The sequence below is a fragment of the Aplidium turbinatum genome, chromosome 2 (genome assembly GCF_918807975.1).
Source record: "Aplidium turbinatum chromosome 2, kaAplTurb1.1, whole genome shotgun sequence".
Classification (NCBI taxonomy): Eukaryota; Metazoa; Chordata; class Ascidiacea; order Aplousobranchia; family Polyclinidae; genus Aplidium; species Aplidium turbinatum.
Window position 1 is genome coordinate 41,057,411 of NC_137473.1, and position 21,759 is coordinate 41,079,169.

Genomic DNA, 21,759 nt, shown 5'->3' on the forward strand with positions numbered 1-21,759 from the left:
TATTTTATGCAAATTTCTAAAGTTAGATGGAAATTGGCATCATTTATTGAATCAATAGTTTATTTTAAAATTTTGTTGGTTACTTAGTTGTACAGTACCGGTATATAAAATTAATTATACCCACCTTCTGTTCAATGATGCTCATTAAGCTTGAGCTAGATATCGATTCAAATCTGAAATATCCATCTTCATCGTTACTGACTTGGTAATTGAGTATTTAGCAGGTGAACAGAAACAGTCATAAACAGGAAATGATTTTTTCGCATTGCAACACAGGTGGCAACATTTCTGTGAGTTTTACACTTTTCAGAAACTACCTTTTTTTTGACGGTTTGACAGTTTGTTGACGTAACAATCTTGTCGTCATCAGGATGACGTCACAGTGGTGATAGACGACATCCGGCTGTGCACGGTGAGGACTGCGGACGACCATGAGCGTCGCTTCTGCTTCGAGATTATTTCTCCAGGGAAGAGCTTTCTTCTCCAAGCTGAGTCGGAAGAGGCGAAGATGGCTTGGATCAAAGCTATACAGGTGATGGAGCTAAAGGTCAATATAGACTTACGTTTTTCAAACTCTTCCTGTATACAACTCTCTTGTAGAAAGTTGGAAGAGAGTAGCTTCTGATTCTGTCGCATTGGACTTCGATTCTATTGTCCAATACCTTCACATTGCTTGTGGTTGAATAATTTTACACATCAGCCTTCGCATATATTGGATCAGCATTTTTTGTTCTACGGAAGTAGGTTACATATCAATAGGTTATCACTTGATATGGAACATAACGTTTTTCACATCATATACATGTCCCTGATAGCAACGTTTCAATTATATGCGCTGTATACTGTGTTGCAAAATTTGAGATAAATAAAACAACAAGTATTGCGTCAGAAAAGGAAAAATGTACACAACAAGGTGTAAATTTGATGTATTAATGTTGTGTAGCTTATCCTGTGTAGTGTAGCTCATCCTAACTTTGTTCCACAAAATTCTATTGTTGCCTCTACTAAGGTAAACACAATGATGATAACAACGTTAACATTACGTTATTGTTGCAGTCGAGCATCGGGGCAGCCTTCAAAGATACGATGGAGAGCATGCAGGTTGGTGAGATTGTGGATTTAAAGATATTTGTAGACCAGTGATATGGTTCATGTCTCACTGCAACTTTATGAAATGACCTATATGTTTTGTAGCGCATTACTAGGCTTTTTCAGCTCTTATGCGCGCTTTACGGTGATATTATCCGGGATTCGCTGGTTTTAGTCAGATTTGTGCCTTCCATGGTTACTTGTATCTTTTCTTTGCGACCCAAAGCTACACAATTTTTCTCGACGGCATTTCTCCAACTTAGCCTCGGTCTCCTGTCACCACCAAGCAACTTGTTCCGCACTAGCATAGAGTTTAATCACAATTTTGTTATTGTCATCGTTTGTTTGTTCCGTTGGGTCGACCAACAAACGAATTCATCGTGCTGTGTCACATGACCAGGAAGTGGTCGTTTAATGGTTTTCCAATGCCATGACCTTATGTCGACTGTTGTTATGACGTGATATTATTGTTTGCGTTTGCAGTCTCCATGCGCGGTTGAACAAAGCAAATCGACACTTTCTGCGTCATCGTCTTTATCAACAACAACGCCTGCTACATCATCTAACCAAAGAACCAGTAAGTGAAGTCCGATGACAGTGGATACCCAGACAACAGACCAACCTATTTTGACATTGATTCAACGTCTGCAGACGGTTGGTTTGCTGTCTGGAAAGTATCACACGAATCTTTAGCATGTTAAAAAATGAACTGAAAGAAGCAAAGTTTAACTTTTATGAGTAAGAGCCTTCTTTGTGCATTACTTGTGAAGAAGCTATAGCGCCTGCAAGCTGATCTGATCAATAAAGTTTCTACCCCTGTCGGTGGTTGTGGGTTCAATTTTCCGTCATGTCTCTGAAGTTTTTGCTTGATGAACATTGAGTGAATAAATGTTCGATCAGCAACTAGTCACTTGGTGACCTCTCTATTAGGGTATCAAACTCTAACCCAGTAATTTTCAACCGTGTTTCCCAGGACCGCATGTTTCAGCGTCTACTTGCTTTAATAAGATAATCAAATGCAGAGTCAATCTCAAACAACAGTAGTACGACTAAGTTTTGTATTGCAAAGCATGGATGTCACAACGGCGTAATATTTATTGCCAATATTGACAATTTCTTTACAGCGACACCCCCTTCACAACCAGTGGACTCCCCCGTCACGAACGACTCAGTTAAGAAGTCGAACAACGCAAACCCAACTTCGTTTTTGGAAGACGGAGACGGAAACACCATGGCGAGAATATATAAGGTGGATGGGAACAGAGTGTGCGTCGATTGCGGGAGATCAGGTGATGGTTTATGATGGGGCAAAAGAGGGTGAATTTAATCTACGCTCCCCGGCCACAGCCAGTTATTTTATTTTGGGCAGCACTTTTTTGAAGATAGCAAACAGTCCTTACTGACAAGGCTTAAATTTGCTGCCATTAGTGTTTCTTAGTGAATTTTTATGTAACGTACAAACTTTCAAATTACTCTATTACCCCCCTGAGGATCCTCATACCCCATTTTAATGAATTATTCTTGTTTTTCAGAACCTAGATGGGCGAGCATTAGTCTTGGGGTCACTCTGTGCATTGATTGCAGTGGAGTTCATCGGAGTCTTGGAGTTCATGTGTCAAAGGTCAGGTCTCTGACTCTTGACCAGTGGGAACCGGAAGTGATAAAGGTAAAAAGTTTTTTGACTTCAATGAAGAAATTTTTAGTTTAGAATTCAATCGTTTGGAAAATCTATCGCCAACAACTCGTTATCCCTAAACATAATCTTTGCAACTGATGTTAAATAAAAAAACGTTGCGTCCGATAGAGAATAGGTAGTTGGGTTCGAGCCCTGCTGCTACATTTTCCTTTTCTTTCATGGAAGAAGTAACGGGCCGTTGGCACAATATCTTTGCATGTGTCGCACCTGATAGCTTTCCAGAAACGAACGTAACCATATATCTATGACGACTTCAGTGATGTCAATTCTTTGCAGCGACAGTCGACTGCAGGACCAGGTATTGAGCAGCCTTGTCGTTTTTCTATTTGATACGTGTCGACCTGGTGCCCCACTAAGCTGATAGCGTGCTACTTTTGTATGTCTCCCGCAGATCATGGCCAGTCTTGGAAACAGCCGAGTCAACGAGATATACATTCCGAACCTCCCCAGCGATGAAGCAATCAAACCGAGTTGTTCCAAGTATGTCGTTGGTTTGAGAGAAGTTGTGCTAAACTTTCAAGTGTCAAAACGCTAATGCTGGCATAAATTTGAATGCAATCATTTTGTTTCACTGGAACTTTGTCAATATTTTTCGGTTGCAAGTGAAAGATTATTGTATACGATTTGAAACAATTGCCACCAATCACAGCAAAGAACGTCATGCCTTTGTCAAAGCGAAATACGTGGATCGCAAATACGCGATGTCGCTACCTAATCGCAATTTGTGCCGGGATGCAAACGGACAACATTTGACCAGGTGGACGGTCAGTAAGGGGCAGCAGAACGTAAAGGCAGCTACGTCCCCAAAGGTTGGTTGTAATTTTTCTGTTTGAAAGGCGACGTTATTCAACGTCGGGTAATTAGTGATCCTACGGTAGTCCACTTTCTGCAGTGGAACATCTGCGCGTCTTGGAAGATGATACCAAAGACTGGCTGGCTAGCTGCTCTCTACCAGCCTTCCAGTGTAGTTCGGGAGCATCGTGAATCTGGAGTGCTAAAAGAATAGATCTCGGCCCCAGATGCTCACACGACGACGACCTTTCTGTAACCTAGACAGCAAATCAACTATTTGTAATGTCAGTAGACGTTGAATCAATGTAAAAAAACGGTTGGTTTGCTATGTGAGAATGCAGTTTGTCAATAACGTCTTTAGCAACGCCACTCAGCGCGATTTTGTTATGTTATTTTATCCAGAACGAAAACACTCACTTCATACACGATAGTGTCACAATCATAACTTGCGATGGTATCCAAACGTTTCTTGTGATTACACAGAAAATTATTGACTCGCTCCCGCCAATAGACCCTGAGTCGATTTTACGTGCGCATGTTCATAACTTCTCTTGTTTCAGGCCGACATCACATCTGACGGAAATCTTTCCGAAAGTAAGTGACACGTTGCAACCTGATGTTGATGGCTCTTGTGTCGTTTACACAGATTTTGTTCTTTGTTCAAAACGAAGTTTATTTTCCATCATCTTCAACCTCAAGCTGAGCAAGTGTTTGCGGAACCGCTATCCCCAAACAGCAAAATCCCTCACTTTTACATTGCTTTAACGTCTGTAGACTCTGAATCAATGTAATAATTACGGAGTTTGCTTTCTGGGTCGTTACTTGTAATTAAAGCAAAAAACGTTATATGAATTTTCATTTCGCTGCAAGTCATAATTTTCTATTCAACTCACAAAATGACTTGCACTTGGTGTGTGAAAGCTTCATCCGAAGAACTACAAATCCTTCATAGTTTCACCTAGCTACCGCTTACTATCTACAAGTTCAACTTCTGATTGTTTCCCAACGGGTTTTTATTTAGATCAAGATGACGTTTTAGTATTTGGACAGACCACACATGGCGGTGAGTTACCAGTGACGGATCACTTTTGAATTATAATATAAACGGCTGACATTAATGGTGGACGGAGTACATAAGCCATTGTTGCAGAAAGTGCGCGTTTTGTCACGAAAAGCTAAAATCACCATTTAATTCATCATCGGCCATGGCTGAATAAGGCGTCGGCTGCCGTCATTTTCCACAGCGATCGATTTTCCATTGTTCTTATTAAATTTTTAAAATCTTGGTTTGTCCATGTTGAAAGATTCTTAAAAAATTTCAAACGTGGGCGCCCCCGGTGCCTCTGACCAGTGGCGGCTCGTGACCTTTGGTGATGGGGGTGCTGCAAATGTTGATGGTAAGTATGACGTCATAATGTGACACGAACAGTCGAGCGCCGAAGGCGCGAGCTTCCTAGGGGGGTCTGGGGGCATGCCCCCCCAGAAAATTTTGCACTTTTATATGCTCTAAAATGCCATTGCTGGTGTTTTCAGGACAAAAAATAAAAATTTTGAGCAGTTGAAAATGTGGACTTTGAGAACTTTGAAATAAAAAAATTGCTTTTTCTGAAAGGTTGGTACAAAATAGGAAATCTGAAGTAGGCCTAATAGATGGGAACATTTTGCTCATAATATGAATATCAATCAATCATTTTATTTTTTGTCATTAACACGTCCGGGACGAAAAAGATACTCTTAACTACAATAGTCGATATAGACCTACCAGCACGTTAATGAATGGGAAAAGGTGGCAAAACCTTGAAAGGTTTAAAACGTTCCTGAATAGAAAATCATGTAGTAGGCATGTCTGTAGTTAGCACGGCCACAAAACCCAAAAAGCAAACAGTAAAAAATAAAACAAAAACAAGCACAAATGTAGCAATGAATGACAACCTAATGAAAAGTGTTGTGGATTGAATTTGTCAGTTCCAAGATTGATGTGGATGAGCAATGAGCAGTAATCATAATAATTATAGGATGGAGAAAGAAAACCGAACATAAAAGAAACCCATCCTCACTCCTCAGGCAAAAGCTCGTTTCGATGTGGCCCAGGAGAGCAGGTGTTGAGCTCTTTCTATGGTCAGACTGCACATCACACAGTAACCTATGGTGATTAAGGTTTGAGATCCAGTTTAAGTTATTGTTTCTTGTCCTGGTGGGTGAAGATGGAATGGATGAGCTGCTGGTAGATAAGATGATGATGTCCTGATGGTGTTGATGAAGCTCTCATCCCCTTTTGCGACGTGTCGTGTTGATTATGGAGTGTTGCGTTTGCTGTTAATATCTACAAACATAAAAGTACAGCACAAGCAGTCGACATTATTGTTAGGTAGGCCTAATCTTTTGTAAATTATTTCGGATTTCCACTAAAATCTTCACAAGAATGCAAGAAAGTCTTTCTACATTGTCTTTCTATTGTGTATCCGTTTTGTTTGCTTAAATTTTGTTTTAGATTGTGGACAAAAAGTGACTTTGTATCACTCTATCTAATTGAAGAAGGAAAATCGTTCCATGTTTTCGCACCTGTGAATTCTATTGAATGCTGAGTTACAAGCGTTTTTGAGAAGTATGGAATGTTTAGAGAATCATTATCATGGTTTCTTGTACACAGGCAGTGAACCTCTTTGACACATTTAAAACGGTTGGAGAAGCAATCTGGTAGTAAATTGTTGTGAAATTTAAACACGAAAACACTAATTTCCAGTTTGAACAATTGCTCAATTGATATCGGATCTTGCTACAACTACCATTGTTGGGACAAAAAATACGATGAATTCAAAGCAGATTTTTTCTCCTAATTTACAAGTAAAAAAGAAGTGTCCAACAGGAGATTGACAATCTAGCCTATATATTAATAATATACATTGGTTAAAATTATTTGCAATATCATATGATATATATAATATGCATATAAGCACTGTTTTGTAAATAGTTACCAGTTTTAACAAATTAGATAGGCATAGGCTATTATAGGCCTAACCTAAAACATAAAAAGATTAATTAATCAGTACGATACTTAACTTTAGGATGGCTTCTGAAGATTTGATTATGTGTGTCTGTGAATAAATAAATACAAAACTGTTGCCATTGATTGTTCAGACATTTCTTTCCCCAAATTGGTGTTTTGCATCGTTGACGAGTTGAACACTCCGTTTAGTGAGGGACTCAGTCAAGGCCATGGATGATCCAGCAAAGTTTTTCTTTCGCTGAAATACAAGATTTCTTGTGGTTTGTCTGACAAATTATTTTATGATGGGTTATTTTATTACTATGAATAACAAATAAACAAAAGACACAAAGTTCCTACAGTGCATGCTGCACATGCACTATGCAGGCTATAATTAGGGTGCATACAAAGGTAAACAGTGGGATAAACTACAAAACATAAGTTACTTACAAATAAACTGCTCCATGTCAACTGGAACCAAGCTTATTTATAGACAAAATCCATTCTTCTTGTTTACTTTTGAGCAAAATGATGACTTTGTCGTTAATGTCTGGGTAACGAAGAATTTTTTCTCTGTTGAAATGACGGCAATAGCATTTAATGATTGGAGCCTTTCTTGACTGATGGTACTCAGAAAAGTTTTGATTCTTTTTAATGTCGAAAAGCAGCGTTTAGGCTCTGCTGTGGTCATAGGAATAATTAGGAGGATTTTTAACAGTTTGGAAATTTCACTGAGAGCATCTCTGAATAAATGTCAACAATTCAAATAACACGGAATATTCATACATGTCCATTGTCCAATCTGCTGTAGAATACTGCAAGTTCAGTTTCAAACTTTTCTTTTTCTATGATGGGATATGCTTCCACAGTTACTGCCACCTCATGTATGGGCAGTTTATTCTTAAAGCTATTGAAGCTTCTCTTGTTGAACAATTTTGCATTTACTAATTGTTTGGTGAAGCAATATCTAGCCATTATGTCAACACATATGCAGTCACATACCTCCTTCGCTTCAGCCATAAGTGTTTTTGAAGAATTCTCACAGTACGGTACTTTTGAGTTTCTTATCACGGAAATTGCACTTTTGAAATTGCTTATATATTCATGTACTTTGAACACATCAATATCTCGAGATTGCATTTGGTTGAAAATCACTTCAACATGAGACATTATTTGATAAAAAAGCTGCAACCAAAAGAGGAATTTTTTGTTGGTAAGGTAATGCAAAATACCTGTTGCTTCTGAAATGGTATGATCAGTAGTTGATGTAGACTGTAGTGTATTTCATCAAGGCAGGATTTTAAGGGTTCCAAATGTTCATGAACTTTATTAACTGTTCGTAGGATAAAAGTTCACATTGACAGCACCACGTTGCAGCCTCCCATGTCATAACCTATCCTTCTACCAGTCTACAGCTTGCTGCACAACTAGACTAGCACTTATAAACCATCAACACACAGCCTGAAAATAACAATGCGATGTGGAATTAATGTAAATATGGCAGACCCTGCTCAGCAAAATGCTGATAAAAAAATCTAGCCAATTAAGAAGTTGCGTTGTTCTTACAGTTACACCCCTAGATCTTTGACCTTAACTTATTATCGCAAGTAAACAAAGAACCTAGCTTAAATTTAATTAAGTAAGAACAATAATGATAACCTAGTGACTAGGTCCTAGTCTAAGCTCAACCAAGATAACCTAGGTCCTAGTCTAAGCTTTATCTTTTTGTGCAGAAAGCAAAGCATATTAGTCTAACCATGTAACAGCATCAGTCACAGCCACCTAACATTGTGCTTGAAAACGATGAAGTATACTTGCAACAATAGTTAGCCTGACCAGCAACTGCAAAATTTGCAGTTCGGTATCGTCGAGTTTTAAAGCAACCTCAGCCAAAAATGACGTCACGATTCCTGTTTGTTCTTCTTTTATAAAATCACAACTGCAGAGCTTGCAGTTCAGAGCTTCCAAATATAAAACTTGAAAAATCATAATACTTTTTAAACTCCAGAAATTATGAAACTTCTAGTCGATAGGATCTATAGAGAAAATGAAAAAAAACGTGAAATTAATAAAAAAAATAAAATTCTGAAATGTGCAGGGGGTGCTGCAGTTTTTCAGTTTCTATAGACGAGCCGCCACTGCCTCTGACCATCATTACCGAGTGCTCAATTCCGCGCTTACGATAAACGTGCTCGATGAATATCACTTGCCTTTTGATAGCAGTTCTAATGAGGACGCTAGGGTTACACTCAGAGCGTCTCCACACTTTATCATTGGTGAGGTTAATTCCCGTCAACTCCCATCCAACACCAATCCAGTTAACTCCCATCATTCTCCGTATAAACCAAATTTCAGCATTGTTAATTTCTTCCATCTGCGGACATACAGTCCAGGCTACACAGTCATACAGTAGAACTTACCAAACGTCACTTTATTTTTATTTTTTGCAGAAAGTCGCGTAACGTATGATGCCAGTGACGTGTACGACATCAGTAGACTCAAACCAGACTTGCTTTTTTACAAGTAAATAACATATTGTTATAAATCTCAAAGAATTTACGCAGTGGTATTAGTTAAATCAATAACATGTTCAATAATGATATTTTTGACTCGAAACAATCTCAACACAACCTCGGCAGGTAAATTAAACAGTTAAACACAGATGCTCAATATCTCGTGTCATCATTTCTTGTTTATTTGAAGAGAAAGTTATCGCATCTGTTTTAAAATGCCTTGGATTTTTTGTCGAGTGATTCACATTTCGTCGTTCAATTTGTTCTCACCCATATTTTTGGTGTCGTTGTCATCAAAACTTGTCATATGTGTCCACGGTTCACCTTACGCTGTTTGTGTTCATCCTCTCACATATATTCATCCGCAGCGCCACCAGAGCGGCAAACCTTCCAGTCATGCTCCTTGCAAAGTGCAACGGAGCTTCCGTCAACGCGAAGAATAGTGATGACGGAGGGAAATCCCCTCTCATGCAAGCAGCCACTGTGGTAGGTCGCCAAAAACATTCTGTTTGGTTTGTTAAGGTTGGTTCTATTTTGCGATGATGAATCGAAAATATTTTCAACGGTGAGTGATTATTTGAAATGGTGTTTGTGTGAACTTATTCCAGACAATGTCGCATACAATGCGCGTGGTTTAAAATCTGGATGTCCTTACTCATCGCCAAGTCTTTTCTTCCCCAGACCTTGCAATCTGTTTGAAATTCAAAAGCTTCGAAGTTAAAGAAAAGTTTTAAGTCACTACTATCAGCCATCTATTCCATTGAAAGTTTCAAACCATTTTTAGACCAGAAGAAAACGATCAATTAGTTTTACTGCTCTACGATGCATCTCTTTCATAACCAGTAACATTTTGCTTTTTTCAATCTTGTCAATTTCACGAGATTTTCTGGAATCAGTTGTTCCCTTATTTGTAGTTTTTTGTTTTTTTTTTATGCTTAGAGATGAATTGTACGTCGTTTGCGTTTGATCTCGTTGAAACTTACACATGCCTTCTTAACAGGGCAGCATACAAGCATCTGAGTTCCTTCTCGTGAATGGGGCTTCCATCAATGACAAGGATGCCTCCCTCCGCACTGCTCTACATCACGCCTCCCTACATAACCACACAGGTGGTGCAGCTGGAACATAAGCTGAAGTTCTAAAAATAATGAAAATGATGATTAGACTAAAAAAAATGCTACTGTTAGGAAATGTTGGTCTTGGTGACAAGATTATATTGATAAGCTGACTAGTTGTTACGTTTTATTTTAAGTGAAATACAAACAAAAGTCAAATGAGGTTGAAATGAGCAAGTCGAAGCAATACTCTCAGCAATGACCTCGTTTTATCTGTGACGTCACAGCTGGTTATCTTGTTAAAATATGACCTGGGGCTGTATTTTCATGGCATAAAAATGCTCTCATCTGCGTGTAAGCTATTGGTTTGTGAGATATAACAACTTCATATAATTCATTAATTTTCATCTGTTTCGCAACCATCCAGGTGTGACTTGCCAGTTGTTGAAGCGACGTGTCGATATTGATGCTATCGATGCCGATGGAAAGTCCGCGCTGGAGATCGCTGTCGATGCGGCTAATGCCGACATCGTGACTTTGTAAGTGAAGTGTGATTATCCTAAGCAAAATCCGCTCTTTTTACATTGATTCAACGTAAAAAGGTTGGATTTTTTCATTTTGGATAATGCAATCAGGCCTCGTTTCGTTGTCCTTCCAACCATTGTGCCACTTACCTGTCTTCTTCACATTGAGTAGACGTTATATGCCACACTGCCGCATCAATCAATCGATATTAATTAATTAGTTATCTTACAGTAAGCTGTGGTATGACAGGAAAGAAAATCTTTTGTTGTGTTTTGTCCTTGTGGCATCGTTTTCAATGTGACGGTTTCACATGTTGCTGTTTATGGCTTCTTTTTCGCATCGTTCTAAAATATGTCACTTCCGCTATCGACTGGTATCCAACCAGCGACCTCACGATTTCGAGAGCATACGACTAAAGTGGTCTATAGTTTATGTTCACTGATGATTGAAAACGGCCCAAAATATTGACGCTGCGATGAGTGATCACACATTAGTACCCGGCCAGCAAATTTACTGTCTGGGTAGTAATTGTGTGATGATAATGTCATAACCACGAGAACACACCACTGTGCACCTGTGCAAGCTAACGAGCATCCTCCATTCAGGATTCGTCTCAAGAAGATGAGCGATGAGATGAAGGCGGATGACTCCTACCAACAAAGTAGGATTATGTTTGATGCTTTTACTTTCAACCAGTTCAATGCATGATTTACTTGTTCTCGTATTTTCAACACTTTCTTTACAAAGTATTAAAAATGAATGATCTTATTGGGAAATCATGTTTCTCATGTAAAGATTTAGTTTTTCTGATAACCCACCAACCCACGTAATCTATTTTTCTTCGGTCTTTGTTGTTGTATGGAATCACTTGCTAAAAATCTGTTTCAATCGTCTGGGAGCCTGTTTCGGATTGTGTTTCCGTTGAAGGGCGAACATCATCATCAGTGGCAATAAAATCTGTTTTATTTGTCGTATCCAGGCTTACGCCCGGTGATTGAAGATTTAGATTAAGTGGACGGGAAGGCAAGGAAGCCAATCTTCATGTCCACCTTCAGGCATGCCTTTAAGTGTCTTACCCAAGACACAGCCGCATGCTCTTGAGCGGTGTCGAACCGGTACCTTCCGGGCGTCGTTTCAGGGTTCTCATCACTTGGCAATGCAGCCGACAATAAAATCTGTGTTGATTGTTGACTACTTTGCGCAGACGACGATTTGGTCAGTGACGTGTTCCGTGATTTCACTCGTCGCGCCACGTCAGCATTGCATTCCCCTGATATCATCGACTCGCCGAGAACCTTCAACATACTCAGCGCCACCCTGTGTCCGGTGACTTCCGCAAGCAGTCCGCCACCGAATGGTGACAACGAGCAACCTCTCATCATACTGGACAATGAGCCAAGCGATACCATTGAATCAACGGTGTGATGGCACAATGATGGATTGTGACCCAACGTACATTACGGAAATCTTTATCAACGTCACTTGTTGGCGGCAATTTGAAGCTATTATACGATTTTGGAACAGAACTACCAAACGGCTAACTTTTCAATGCGTAGTCATAGTCAAGCTCAACAAGGACATTATTGTTAGCTTGCAAGTGACCTATTGATAAGCAATTGTTCATATTTATTTGAGTTAACGTTATCTTATATAAGGTTGGCGTTGTTGCAATGTGCTGCTGGTTGCTGATAAGTTATGTGTTAATCAACAAACGTTAAATAATAATTGATCGGTATCTTACATTGAATAGATCTTAAAGCAACAATGCCGAGAAGTTAGTTCTTCCGGTCGTTTTTAAACGTGTAAGTTCAGTTCTTGATTAAATTGGTGATATATTTCCTTAATGTTTGAGAAGCAACCTGGCGTAATGACTTATGACGTAATGTGCACTGCTGCGCGAAAAGAACCGGGTTTGACAATCGCAGTCTATGTTGTTGCTTCCCGTTTCTCCTGCCATGATCGCTGTGTGTTGTTTTTTATTACACTTCTCACAATTCTCTTTTGATGCTGGAAGTAGTGTGGCATGGCATATCGAAAAGCAGAACAGTACAGTTCTGTCAAATAGTTTTGCTGCACCTTTTTTGAAACTTCTAACCCTTTGCAATGCAAGACAACAGGCACTTTGATGCATTTTCATACATACAACTTTACATAGCATCAGATGCACGCTGTAAGATAACATTGTAATTCTTACAACACTAAAATGTCATATTATATCTTTGACTTATTTTGCTATTGTACTTTTATGTACTTTATTCTATGTAAGCTAGCAGAGTAGAATAAGTTTTTATAAATTATTCTAAATTTAGTACCGTACTTAAAACTTTTTTTTGACGTATATTGCAAAACTGCTGCTTTTCTTCCCAACCCATCTTTAATGATTGTGACGTAGTAAAGAAACTACGTCATTATCTATGACGTTGATACAGCCTACCTTCACAGCGGATTGTTTGTTTGAGGCGTTTATATTTATACATTTTTTAATATAAAGTGATTTGTGACCTCTTTACTGCTCAATGCTTTTTCTCAAACAATCATCTCTCACCTCTGCACTATTGCTGGCTATTCTGTCATTGAATTAGGCAGCGGTGCCCAAAAGTACGGCCCGTGGAAACACTACCTGTGGCCCCCGTCTGGGCTCTAAAATACACAATCTTAAAGCATAGGTCGAATTTCAACGAAAAAATATGCGAAAATTTGTGGCAGCGAAGATTCACGAAAAGTGAAATGCGGCACTTGGCTAAAAAGACACTTTAGGCACCCTATAGCTTTTCAGGAATGGATTGCGTCTTGGTTACATCGTGAATTAAAGATTTACCGATTACTGACTGACAAGGCAAATATTGAACGAAATTCAACTTCAAAGTCAAGTTTTTTTTTGTGAGTTGTCAAATGTTGGCTGACAAAAAAGTTACAAAATGTTTAACACTTTCTTGCTTCAGAATTGTTTGGAACACAAGTTAAAGTTTTATGATTTCTGCCAATGCCAAAAAGTTATTAAACGTGTGATTTGTTAACTGGAATTCCTTGGTTTAAACTCTTTCTACTTACGCAGTGAATTCGTCATTTTTACATTAAGTTAAAATCTGCAGACGTTAAATCAATGTACAAATGACAGATTTTGCTGTTAGGGTATTTTGTTGTGATGTCATCCGTTGCGGCAATGTTTCCATTTTTTTTTATCTGTATGTGCAATGTATTTTGTGATAATCATTTATCATCTGTTTGATTTTGTTGTTTATACTTTGTGTGATACCAGCACCATATAGCTCACCCGATGACAAATGGTTGGAAGGTAGTGTTTCGTGTTTGGTCCTGCCCAGCCAGCAAATCAGTCTTTTTCTATTAACTATACGTCTTCAAATGTTGAATGAATGAAAAAACTATTGACTTGCTATCGATTTTTCGAATTTTCGGTGGACTAAGACAGTTGAAACAACAGTTGTTTTTAAAAGAGATCTCGTGAATAATAATATGGCTTACTTTCGAAAGAGTGATTGTTTACACTTCATCTTCAAGCGAAACATGTACGTACAGACATACGGACTCATCATATTTCATTCGTTTTGTCTTATTTTTATCAGCTTCCTTTCACTCGCATATGAATTGCGTTGGCCTGTCGCAAATTCTTCACATTATGCACCAGCGCACAAGAATGTCAAAGCAGCGTAATTTAGCTTCCAAAAGGCGCTCACACAGTTTGAAGTTAAGTTCCTCCTCAACCACCAATCGACAAACTGTTCTGTGTGCACAGTATTGCCAATTGCGAATTTTCAAGCTGTATACTTTGAATAAGGCTCGGATCCCCACGTCATGCCACTGAGCTCACTTGATTCTGTTAAAATGAACTTTTGTATCTGGTGTTTACTTTTATTCTGTTCATTTTTGTGTATATCTATCGCTTTTGCATCTTCGCATTGAAAAACACATCGGAATAAAAATTAACAAATTTACGTTCATTGTTTGATGACATCAGTTTCAGCAACTTTTTGGACTTTTCTACGTCACGTCATCCCTTTTTTTGTAACGTCATCAGTATTGTCCGTCATCTATTTGTAATTATATTACAAAGTTTAAATCTTCACGCTTGCTTGATTCTCAGCCGCAGGAGACAAGACAGGTTGCAAAAAAAACGTCTGCCTTCCCCGGTCAACATAATAGGCCTACTTGTTTCTGATGCAATTTGTCTTTTTTGAATTTATGCAAAACAAGTAAAATGTTTAACTTGGTAGAGTTTAGCTTCAATTTTGTTTCGGATAGTCCGCTCGATCTTTGTTAACGAGCAGACAGCTCTTGGCACGAAGAAAAGTCAACATTATGGAAGAATAGTTCAGCTCTAGGTGAGTGATGTACCTCATTGAGCGGAGTTGCATCAGTGTTGCCAGACGCCACCAAATAAAGTTTTGAACAACTGCATTAAAAATTATAATGTTATGGGTTTATTTATTGTCGTTCTACAACTCTAAAGGTTTTTTAGCAACAGGGCTCCGATTTACGATGCCATCACATTATCACCCAACTTATTCTCAATTTGACTGCATTATGCAAGAAAGATCGTAATCGGTGTCTACAGTTTTTGAAGTCATTGATATGACATCGTATCCAGAAATAACATCGTAAGGAAACTTGCTCCGTCCGCGCCGGAGCACTTGCCCTCAGCGTGTCACCTTCACTTCTACATTAAATTCTCCCATGCAAAATATGCATGGCTGTCTGAGTTGGACAATAACGTTGACTGGCAAAATGCAAATAACTCGACGAAGCAAGGTAAAAAGGTTTAGCCTACATGCAATGACACTTCAACGGAGTCGCCAGTTTTTTAGTGTAAGACCACAACGAAGCAATTATATTTTCTGTAGCTTATTGCAAATTATTGTTGGCTAGTGCTTTTATCAATAGGACTATAGGCATGGGTCCCACTCGGCATAAAATCATAAATTTTATCATTTTTTGAAAAAATTATAAAATACCGTAGTCATAAAATTTTACCTCAGTCATAAAAATTGCAGCTCATTTGTTTTGGTGATTTAAAAAAGTTAATTTTTTATGTGGATAGTTTTCAAAAGCAGAAGTGGTCTTGGATACCTACTGGTACCTAAAATGAAAACTTGTTCATCTAGGATCGAATCCTCCGTGCTTCACTGGGACAGAATAGTGAAACCGCCCATCCAGCGAGTCGTAAGAGGCGACTGATGGTATTCCGCAATAGTGGCCGCCTGTGCGGTGCTGGGGTACCCACTCTCGAGTTGTATGGAAATGGTCACTGCTCTTCCCGGGCTCTCTAGCGCATTGCTTGAGATCCGTGGCATAACGTAATAATATGTGACGCTTTTCTTTATTGTTGTAACTTATCAGTACAATAACTTATTGTAATTTATATATTGATGTTTAACCGAAAACGTTTGCAATTTTTAGTTATTTTTCCTGTGTATCATGATAAACGCCGTGTTGTTGCTTGGTTTCGTTTGCTTATGGTATATTAGTTAATAGGCCGAATCAAAATTGCTTGAAATCCCTCCCTTAAGTCGCTGGTAGGCTATCTCGCCAGTAGTGTGGATTGCTTCCAAACTTTTTTGACGAATGTAACTTCAGTTAAGCAATATAATGTGGCCGGTGCAAAAGCATAAAATAAGCAAAAAGATCATAAAAAAAGCCAATTTTCGTCATAAAATCATAACAAAAATTAAGATTTGTGGAGTGGAACACCTGTATAGGCTACGTTGCAAAAATATCAGACCATGGTAGATTTAAAGTTGATGGTTATTGATTTCAAGCAAGGAAGACATTTTCAATTGTTTCATAAAATCTTATCGCTGTATCATCACATTTACATGTCATCTTTGTGATTTATTCAACTTAATTCTAAAATATCCTTCTAACAACTAGCAGGTTTTGTAATATGTGTTAAGAAGAAAAAACAGTGTCCTGATTTATTGAAATGCGTTCTCAATCAAATAGAACAGACAACTATTTAGAAATAATTCTGTTGAGAAATACAGCAATGCCAGAATAAAAGACATTTTACATTTTATTAAAATATTAGCATAAATTCAAGCAATTAATTTTATGGCACAATTTGAATAGAATGGCCATACCAGGGGCGAATGCAAAGGGGATTGAGTTGTCCGCCCCGATAGCTCAGTTGGTTAGCGCGTGACTTCGTGAACGTAGAAGCTTCAAAATCAAGCGACGTTGGTTCGACTCTCGGGGTGTGCGCTTGAGCAACGCATTCTAAGGACTGCTCTCTATTTAGAGGCACCTAATGGATGGAATAATTCTCCAACAACTTTTTGTTATTCTCCGAAACAACACTTTAACAATCGGAGACTTCGCTCTGTTAATCACGGTAAAAGACTCTGCAAGTATGCGAAACGACCAGGAATAACCAAAGGCTTTGTCAGCCGAGGATAAAGATTCAAAATCAAACCAGGGTCAACCCTTCATTACGCTTGATACAGTCATCATCATTAAGTTCCTTCCTCTCGTCGGGGGTTGGAGGCAATGAGGCGCCAAGTTTCTCTGTTGTGAGATTTTGCCACTGCAGTTTTGTAATTAAGTCTTGACCAGTGTTCAATATCATTAGTTCAAATTCTTGGTGGTCTGCCCCTATTTCCTTTGCCGTTCATTTTTCCTTCTAGTAGTTGTCTTTGAATAGAATTATTATTAAGAATCATGTGGCCAAAATATTTCAATTTTCTTGATTTAATTGTCTGTAGAATTTCCATGTTGGTTATTGGTTTGTATTCTAGACAGTACTTCTTTGTTTGTGATTTTATCCTTCCATGAAATTTGATGCCTCAAGTTGTTTAATCATTTGTGATGATGGTGTCCATCAGTCCATGTTTCTGCATTGTCCACCAGTTTAGACTGCTGGGGCTAAATTAGGTATGAATTTTTTTTTTTTCACCAGTTTAAACTGCTGGGGCTAGATGCCGCCGCGGGGTGTGGCAGGCCGGTTTCTTAAAGTCTTCGACCTGGCTATGTTTGTTTGTACTCTTGCGAATAAAACAGTTCAACACTAGCAGTGTTGCCACTCACATCAATTTTTAAAACATCAAATTTTTTCATAAAAAACATCAAATTCAAGATTAAAACATCAAATTGAAAGCTCGGGTGTGTTTTGTCAATAAAATGACAAAAAAAGACAATAATGACATTAAATCTAGACTTTCTTCGTAAAATTTACTTAAGTTTATTTAAAAAACAAGTTTTCAAGAAAAACTACTTGGCTAGCAGAATTTTATGTGCAACTAAAGTGACACTGGTCTACAAAAAAAATTATTTTGCTCCAAAATTTGAAGACTGATTTAGAGTAATTTTGGGGTGCTGAATCCGAATCTGGCATCAGATTTATCCTATCAAGTCAGGTTTGTGAGATATGATAACAAATCGTTACTTTTATCAAAGGTGAAATATTTGGCGTTGCGTTTACCACCAACATATGCAGTGCTATAACGAAAGGTTAGTGTTAGACGGGCCAAAACAGCCTAAATAAGGTTACTGGACAGTGGACAAGCATTGTCACAGGCCTGCTTAAATCTTTGTGGTTTCATGCAATACATTGACGGGGGGAGGGGCCAGTTATACTTTTAGCCTCCCTTTTAGCTTGTTATTACTGCCTTGTTAATAATGTTGCTTAGACAACAAATTGGTATCAAAATTATAGTTGGTGGGTATACTTCAGATACTTATGCACCACATGGCCTGGATTTCTGAATATAGCACAATGTGTATGTGCAATAAACGCAACATCAAATCTTCCACTTTTGACAAAAGTAACAATTTGCTGTTATTATTCTCACAAACCTGACGTGATAGGAATTTAAGGATAAATCTGAGGTAAGAGTCGGATTCAGCAACCCAAAATTACTCTAAATCAGTTTTCAAAGTTCATGGAGCAAAAATCGTGTAGACCAGTGAGTAGGTACGTTTTCAATACGGTACCTTTTTAATTTTGGCGGCTGACATTTGCAAATAAGCTTACCTACAATACAACTTAGGCCTGTATTTTAAAACCCTACTCGACTTCAAGTTGACTCACTTCGAATGTAATGCAAACTGATTTTACAAAATGAATCTTTTATGATGAATCAAGTCCAGCAATTGGCTAGTTAGTGGCATTTTGTTATTACACTTTAGCCTACTATATGAGGTCGAATTTTTAGTCAAGGCCGACTTGAGCTCAAGTAAGGTTTTAACAGTATGGCCATTAATGTCTTTATTTTAGATACTAGGGGAGATGTGGGACCAATGATACAAGGGGACCAATACAACACAGCTCGTTTTTGATCCCTACTAAAAATTAACTTTTTTTTTGGTAATTATTGGAACGAGATTACATAAACCTTCTTTGCCACGAGGTTTGAAAGTTAGGTTGTTGCAAATGCAGAAATGAGACACAAAAGTATGTTTTTGGCAGGCAAAAGTAAAATGTAGTACTTCTGGAAAACTTTCAATATTATGTTCAAGTGTTTATTATAGCAAATGCTAAGTTTTTCATGTACTAGGTAGGAAGGTATTTTACAAGATTGGTAGGCTTTATGAGAAATAATAAGTCGAGTTTTGTGAAACCATCGTTTAATTCAAAGTTTTTGAGATGGGGGAGCTTTGAGACACTGTTAATTGAGACCATGTCTCAAAGGTCCCTGTCTGAATTTGAAAGTATTTTTTGCAGAAAATGCCTATGTTGAAGCCATCCGAAGGCTTAAAAAGGAATTTTTCAAATGAAGCTTCAAATAATGCTTTGCATGACATTGTTTAATATAACTTATCTGTGAGAAAAGCTGCCAAAAAACATAAATTTGATCATACCACTCTTGGCAGATTCTTGAAGGATGGATGAAAAATGAGCCATTTTCTGAAGTGTTGTCACACTTCATTAAATTTATGAATTTCTCCAAATCAATCTAGGTATTTCTGGAAACGTAGCCTACAATGTGAGAATTCTGTAACTTCTGATGAGCATCACCAAACAGGAGAAACTGAGCCTTGTACCTCAGCTTCCTTACAAAAAAATGATTCGATTTTGTTATCTTCAATACGGCCATATCCAAAAGCAGTTGCAAAGGGAAGAAAGAGAAAATCACGAAAACGTAAATCAGTTGTGAAAATCTTCAGAATCTAACACAAGCAGTGTTGTGGAAGTTCATCTAGAAACTGACGTTGAGAGTGTTTGCACCGATACCAGTGATGTTTCATGTGAAGAAAATGCATTGCAAAACATAATTCCTGATTGTCTTTCTTCTGGAACCTATGTAGTGGCCAAAGTTCATGCAAATGCAGATGTTAAATTTAAACATTTTATCGGCCAGCTTGCACATGGACCTGATCAAGATAATGACTATGAAATGGAGATTTTAAAACTAAATTGAGAAAACATCGGACAAAATGAAGGACTGTTTTGTGTTCCCAGGAAATGAAAATGTGGCTTATGTGTCTCATTGTGATATTGTATGTCTTCTGCCAGACCCAACCTCGGTTGCCAAAACGAAACGCTTGTCTGGTGTTTTGAAATTTGCAATAAACTTGTCACAATATCACATTGCTGTCTGTGACGACCCCTCCCCAGCCAACTGTTACTGTTTAAACAATTTTGTATTGAATCAGCTTGTTCTTTCTTCCATCTGTCCATGTTCGTTCTAGAAACTTCTTGTTCTTTGCTTTTACACGAAATGCAATCTTTCTTCAGAAAAAGTACAGTTTTCGTGTAAGTAGTAAACCTGTCTCATTGGTCCCATTGGTGTGTTGCAAAGGTCCCACCCAGGTGGGACCAATGATACAAAAAAGTGAACTTTTAAAAAGTGAAATAATTTTTTAATCTGTGGTCCAATCCAAAGCCTTAGCTATGCATAAATACAGTAAGAAGATGTGCTTCCCTCAAACGCTTAAGTAGCCCTGTACTGCGAAAATCACGCGCGACAACGGAAAAAATACCCATTTTGTTTCATTGGTCCCACATCTCCCCTACTACCAGCCTATCAGTTTTGTTCACAACCGCTCACCATGCTCATGTAGCCTACCGTATCTCTTACGTGGACCACCATTGCTCATATTTTCCACCACTGTAGCCTATTTGATGGTTGCCAGGTGGTGCAGCCTCCACTACTTTGGGATACAAGTTGGCGAGCTAGAAGCTGTCCTTTTAAAGTTATTGAATTCACCAAATTGATTATATTTTATTTAGTCTGAGCTAGTTAACACCAAATCGCTTAACATCAGATTTTTGGGCAAAAACATCAAATTTGATGTAATTACATCAAGAGTGGCATCGCTGAACACTAGGTATGAATGAATATATTCACAGGCATTTGAAACGCCCGTTTAAAATAATGGTAGTTTCGCATACTTGTAAAGTAAAAATTGTTCTGATTAAAATTTATAATTTTGAGAAATACTTTGCATTTGTGGAAAGAAAAGAGTTATTTTATCACTTTAAAAATTTAGGCTGCACTTCAAAGTACGTTGTATGGCGTATGCGGACGACATCTGTCTCGTTTCTTCCGATCGCGAGCAGATGATCTCCCTCTTATCTACTACTGATCCCTTCTCTTCCTGGTCCGGGCTACGGTTCAACCCACGCAAGTGTGGCACCTTATCCTATAGGAAAGCGTCGGCGTCCCGTCTGCGGGTCGACCCGGAACCTTTCTCCCTAGCCGGGGAGGAAATCCGAGTCATCCCCAAAGGCGAAACGTACAAATATCTTGGCGCTCGAACCGGTTACGCCTTGGATGCGTCCCTTACCCAACCTTTCATCTCCACCCTGGAGAAACACATTTCCTCTTTAATGAAATCTTTCCTCACTCCAAGCCAGAAACTTCTGGCACTTACTTCTATCATTCTTCTGTCTGCGTCATACCATCTGCGAGTGCGGCGCTTCAGACAGTATGAGCTTCTGAAGCTCGATCGACTGGTATTGCAGTGTTTGAAGGTGGCGTGGCATCTTCCCAGGTGGGCGTGCAGCGCTTTCTTTTACTGTAAGCCTGCATTGGGGGGCTTTGGTGTGTTGAATCTGTGTCGCGAAAGCGACACGCTTTCGATAGCCCAGGCCTTCAAAATGCTGACGTCTCCTGACGACCGTGTCTCTGCCATCGCTTTCGGGCAGCT

The 21,759-nt window shown here is 38.6% G+C and overlaps 1 protein-coding gene and 1 long non-coding RNA gene across 2 annotated transcripts in view; one reads left to right on the top strand and one right to left on the bottom strand.

Annotated features, from left to right (window-relative positions):
• LOC145787467 (arf-GAP with coiled-coil, ANK repeat and PH domain-containing protein 2-like) overlaps positions 1–14,734 on the top strand; it is a 29,212-nt gene extending 14,478 nt beyond the window's left edge. Inside the window, exons 13-27 of the mRNA XM_082599218.1 lie at positions 371–532; positions 1,057–1,101; positions 1,573–1,666; positions 2,214–2,378; positions 2,622–2,755; positions 3,177–3,265; positions 3,435–3,594; positions 4,138–4,171; positions 4,599–4,640; positions 9,014–9,086; positions 9,445–9,562; positions 10,077–10,185; positions 10,559–10,670; positions 11,262–11,317; positions 11,861–14,734. Of these exons, the coding sequence (XP_082455344.1) occupies positions 371–532; positions 1,057–1,101; positions 1,573–1,666; positions 2,214–2,378; positions 2,622–2,755; positions 3,177–3,265; positions 3,435–3,594; positions 4,138–4,171; positions 4,599–4,640; positions 9,014–9,086; positions 9,445–9,562; positions 10,077–10,185; positions 10,559–10,670; positions 11,262–11,317; positions 11,861–12,081 (1,614 nt within the window). The 3' untranslated portion in view covers positions 12,082–14,734. The remainder of the gene's footprint in view (positions 1–370; positions 533–1,056; positions 1,102–1,572; positions 1,667–2,213; positions 2,379–2,621; positions 2,756–3,176; positions 3,266–3,434; positions 3,595–4,137; positions 4,172–4,598; positions 4,641–9,013; positions 9,087–9,444; positions 9,563–10,076; positions 10,186–10,558; positions 10,671–11,261; positions 11,318–11,860) is intronic.
• Positions 6,729–8,003, bottom strand: LOC145787478 (uncharacterized). Its single transcript, XR_014291403.1, has 3 exons — positions 7,566–8,003; positions 7,014–7,136; positions 6,729–6,822 (listed from the first exon to the last, which is right to left on the bottom strand). It is a non-coding gene; the product is annotated as an uncharacterized LOC145787478 (long non-coding RNA).
• Positions 14,735–21,759: the final 7,025 nt, after the last annotated feature.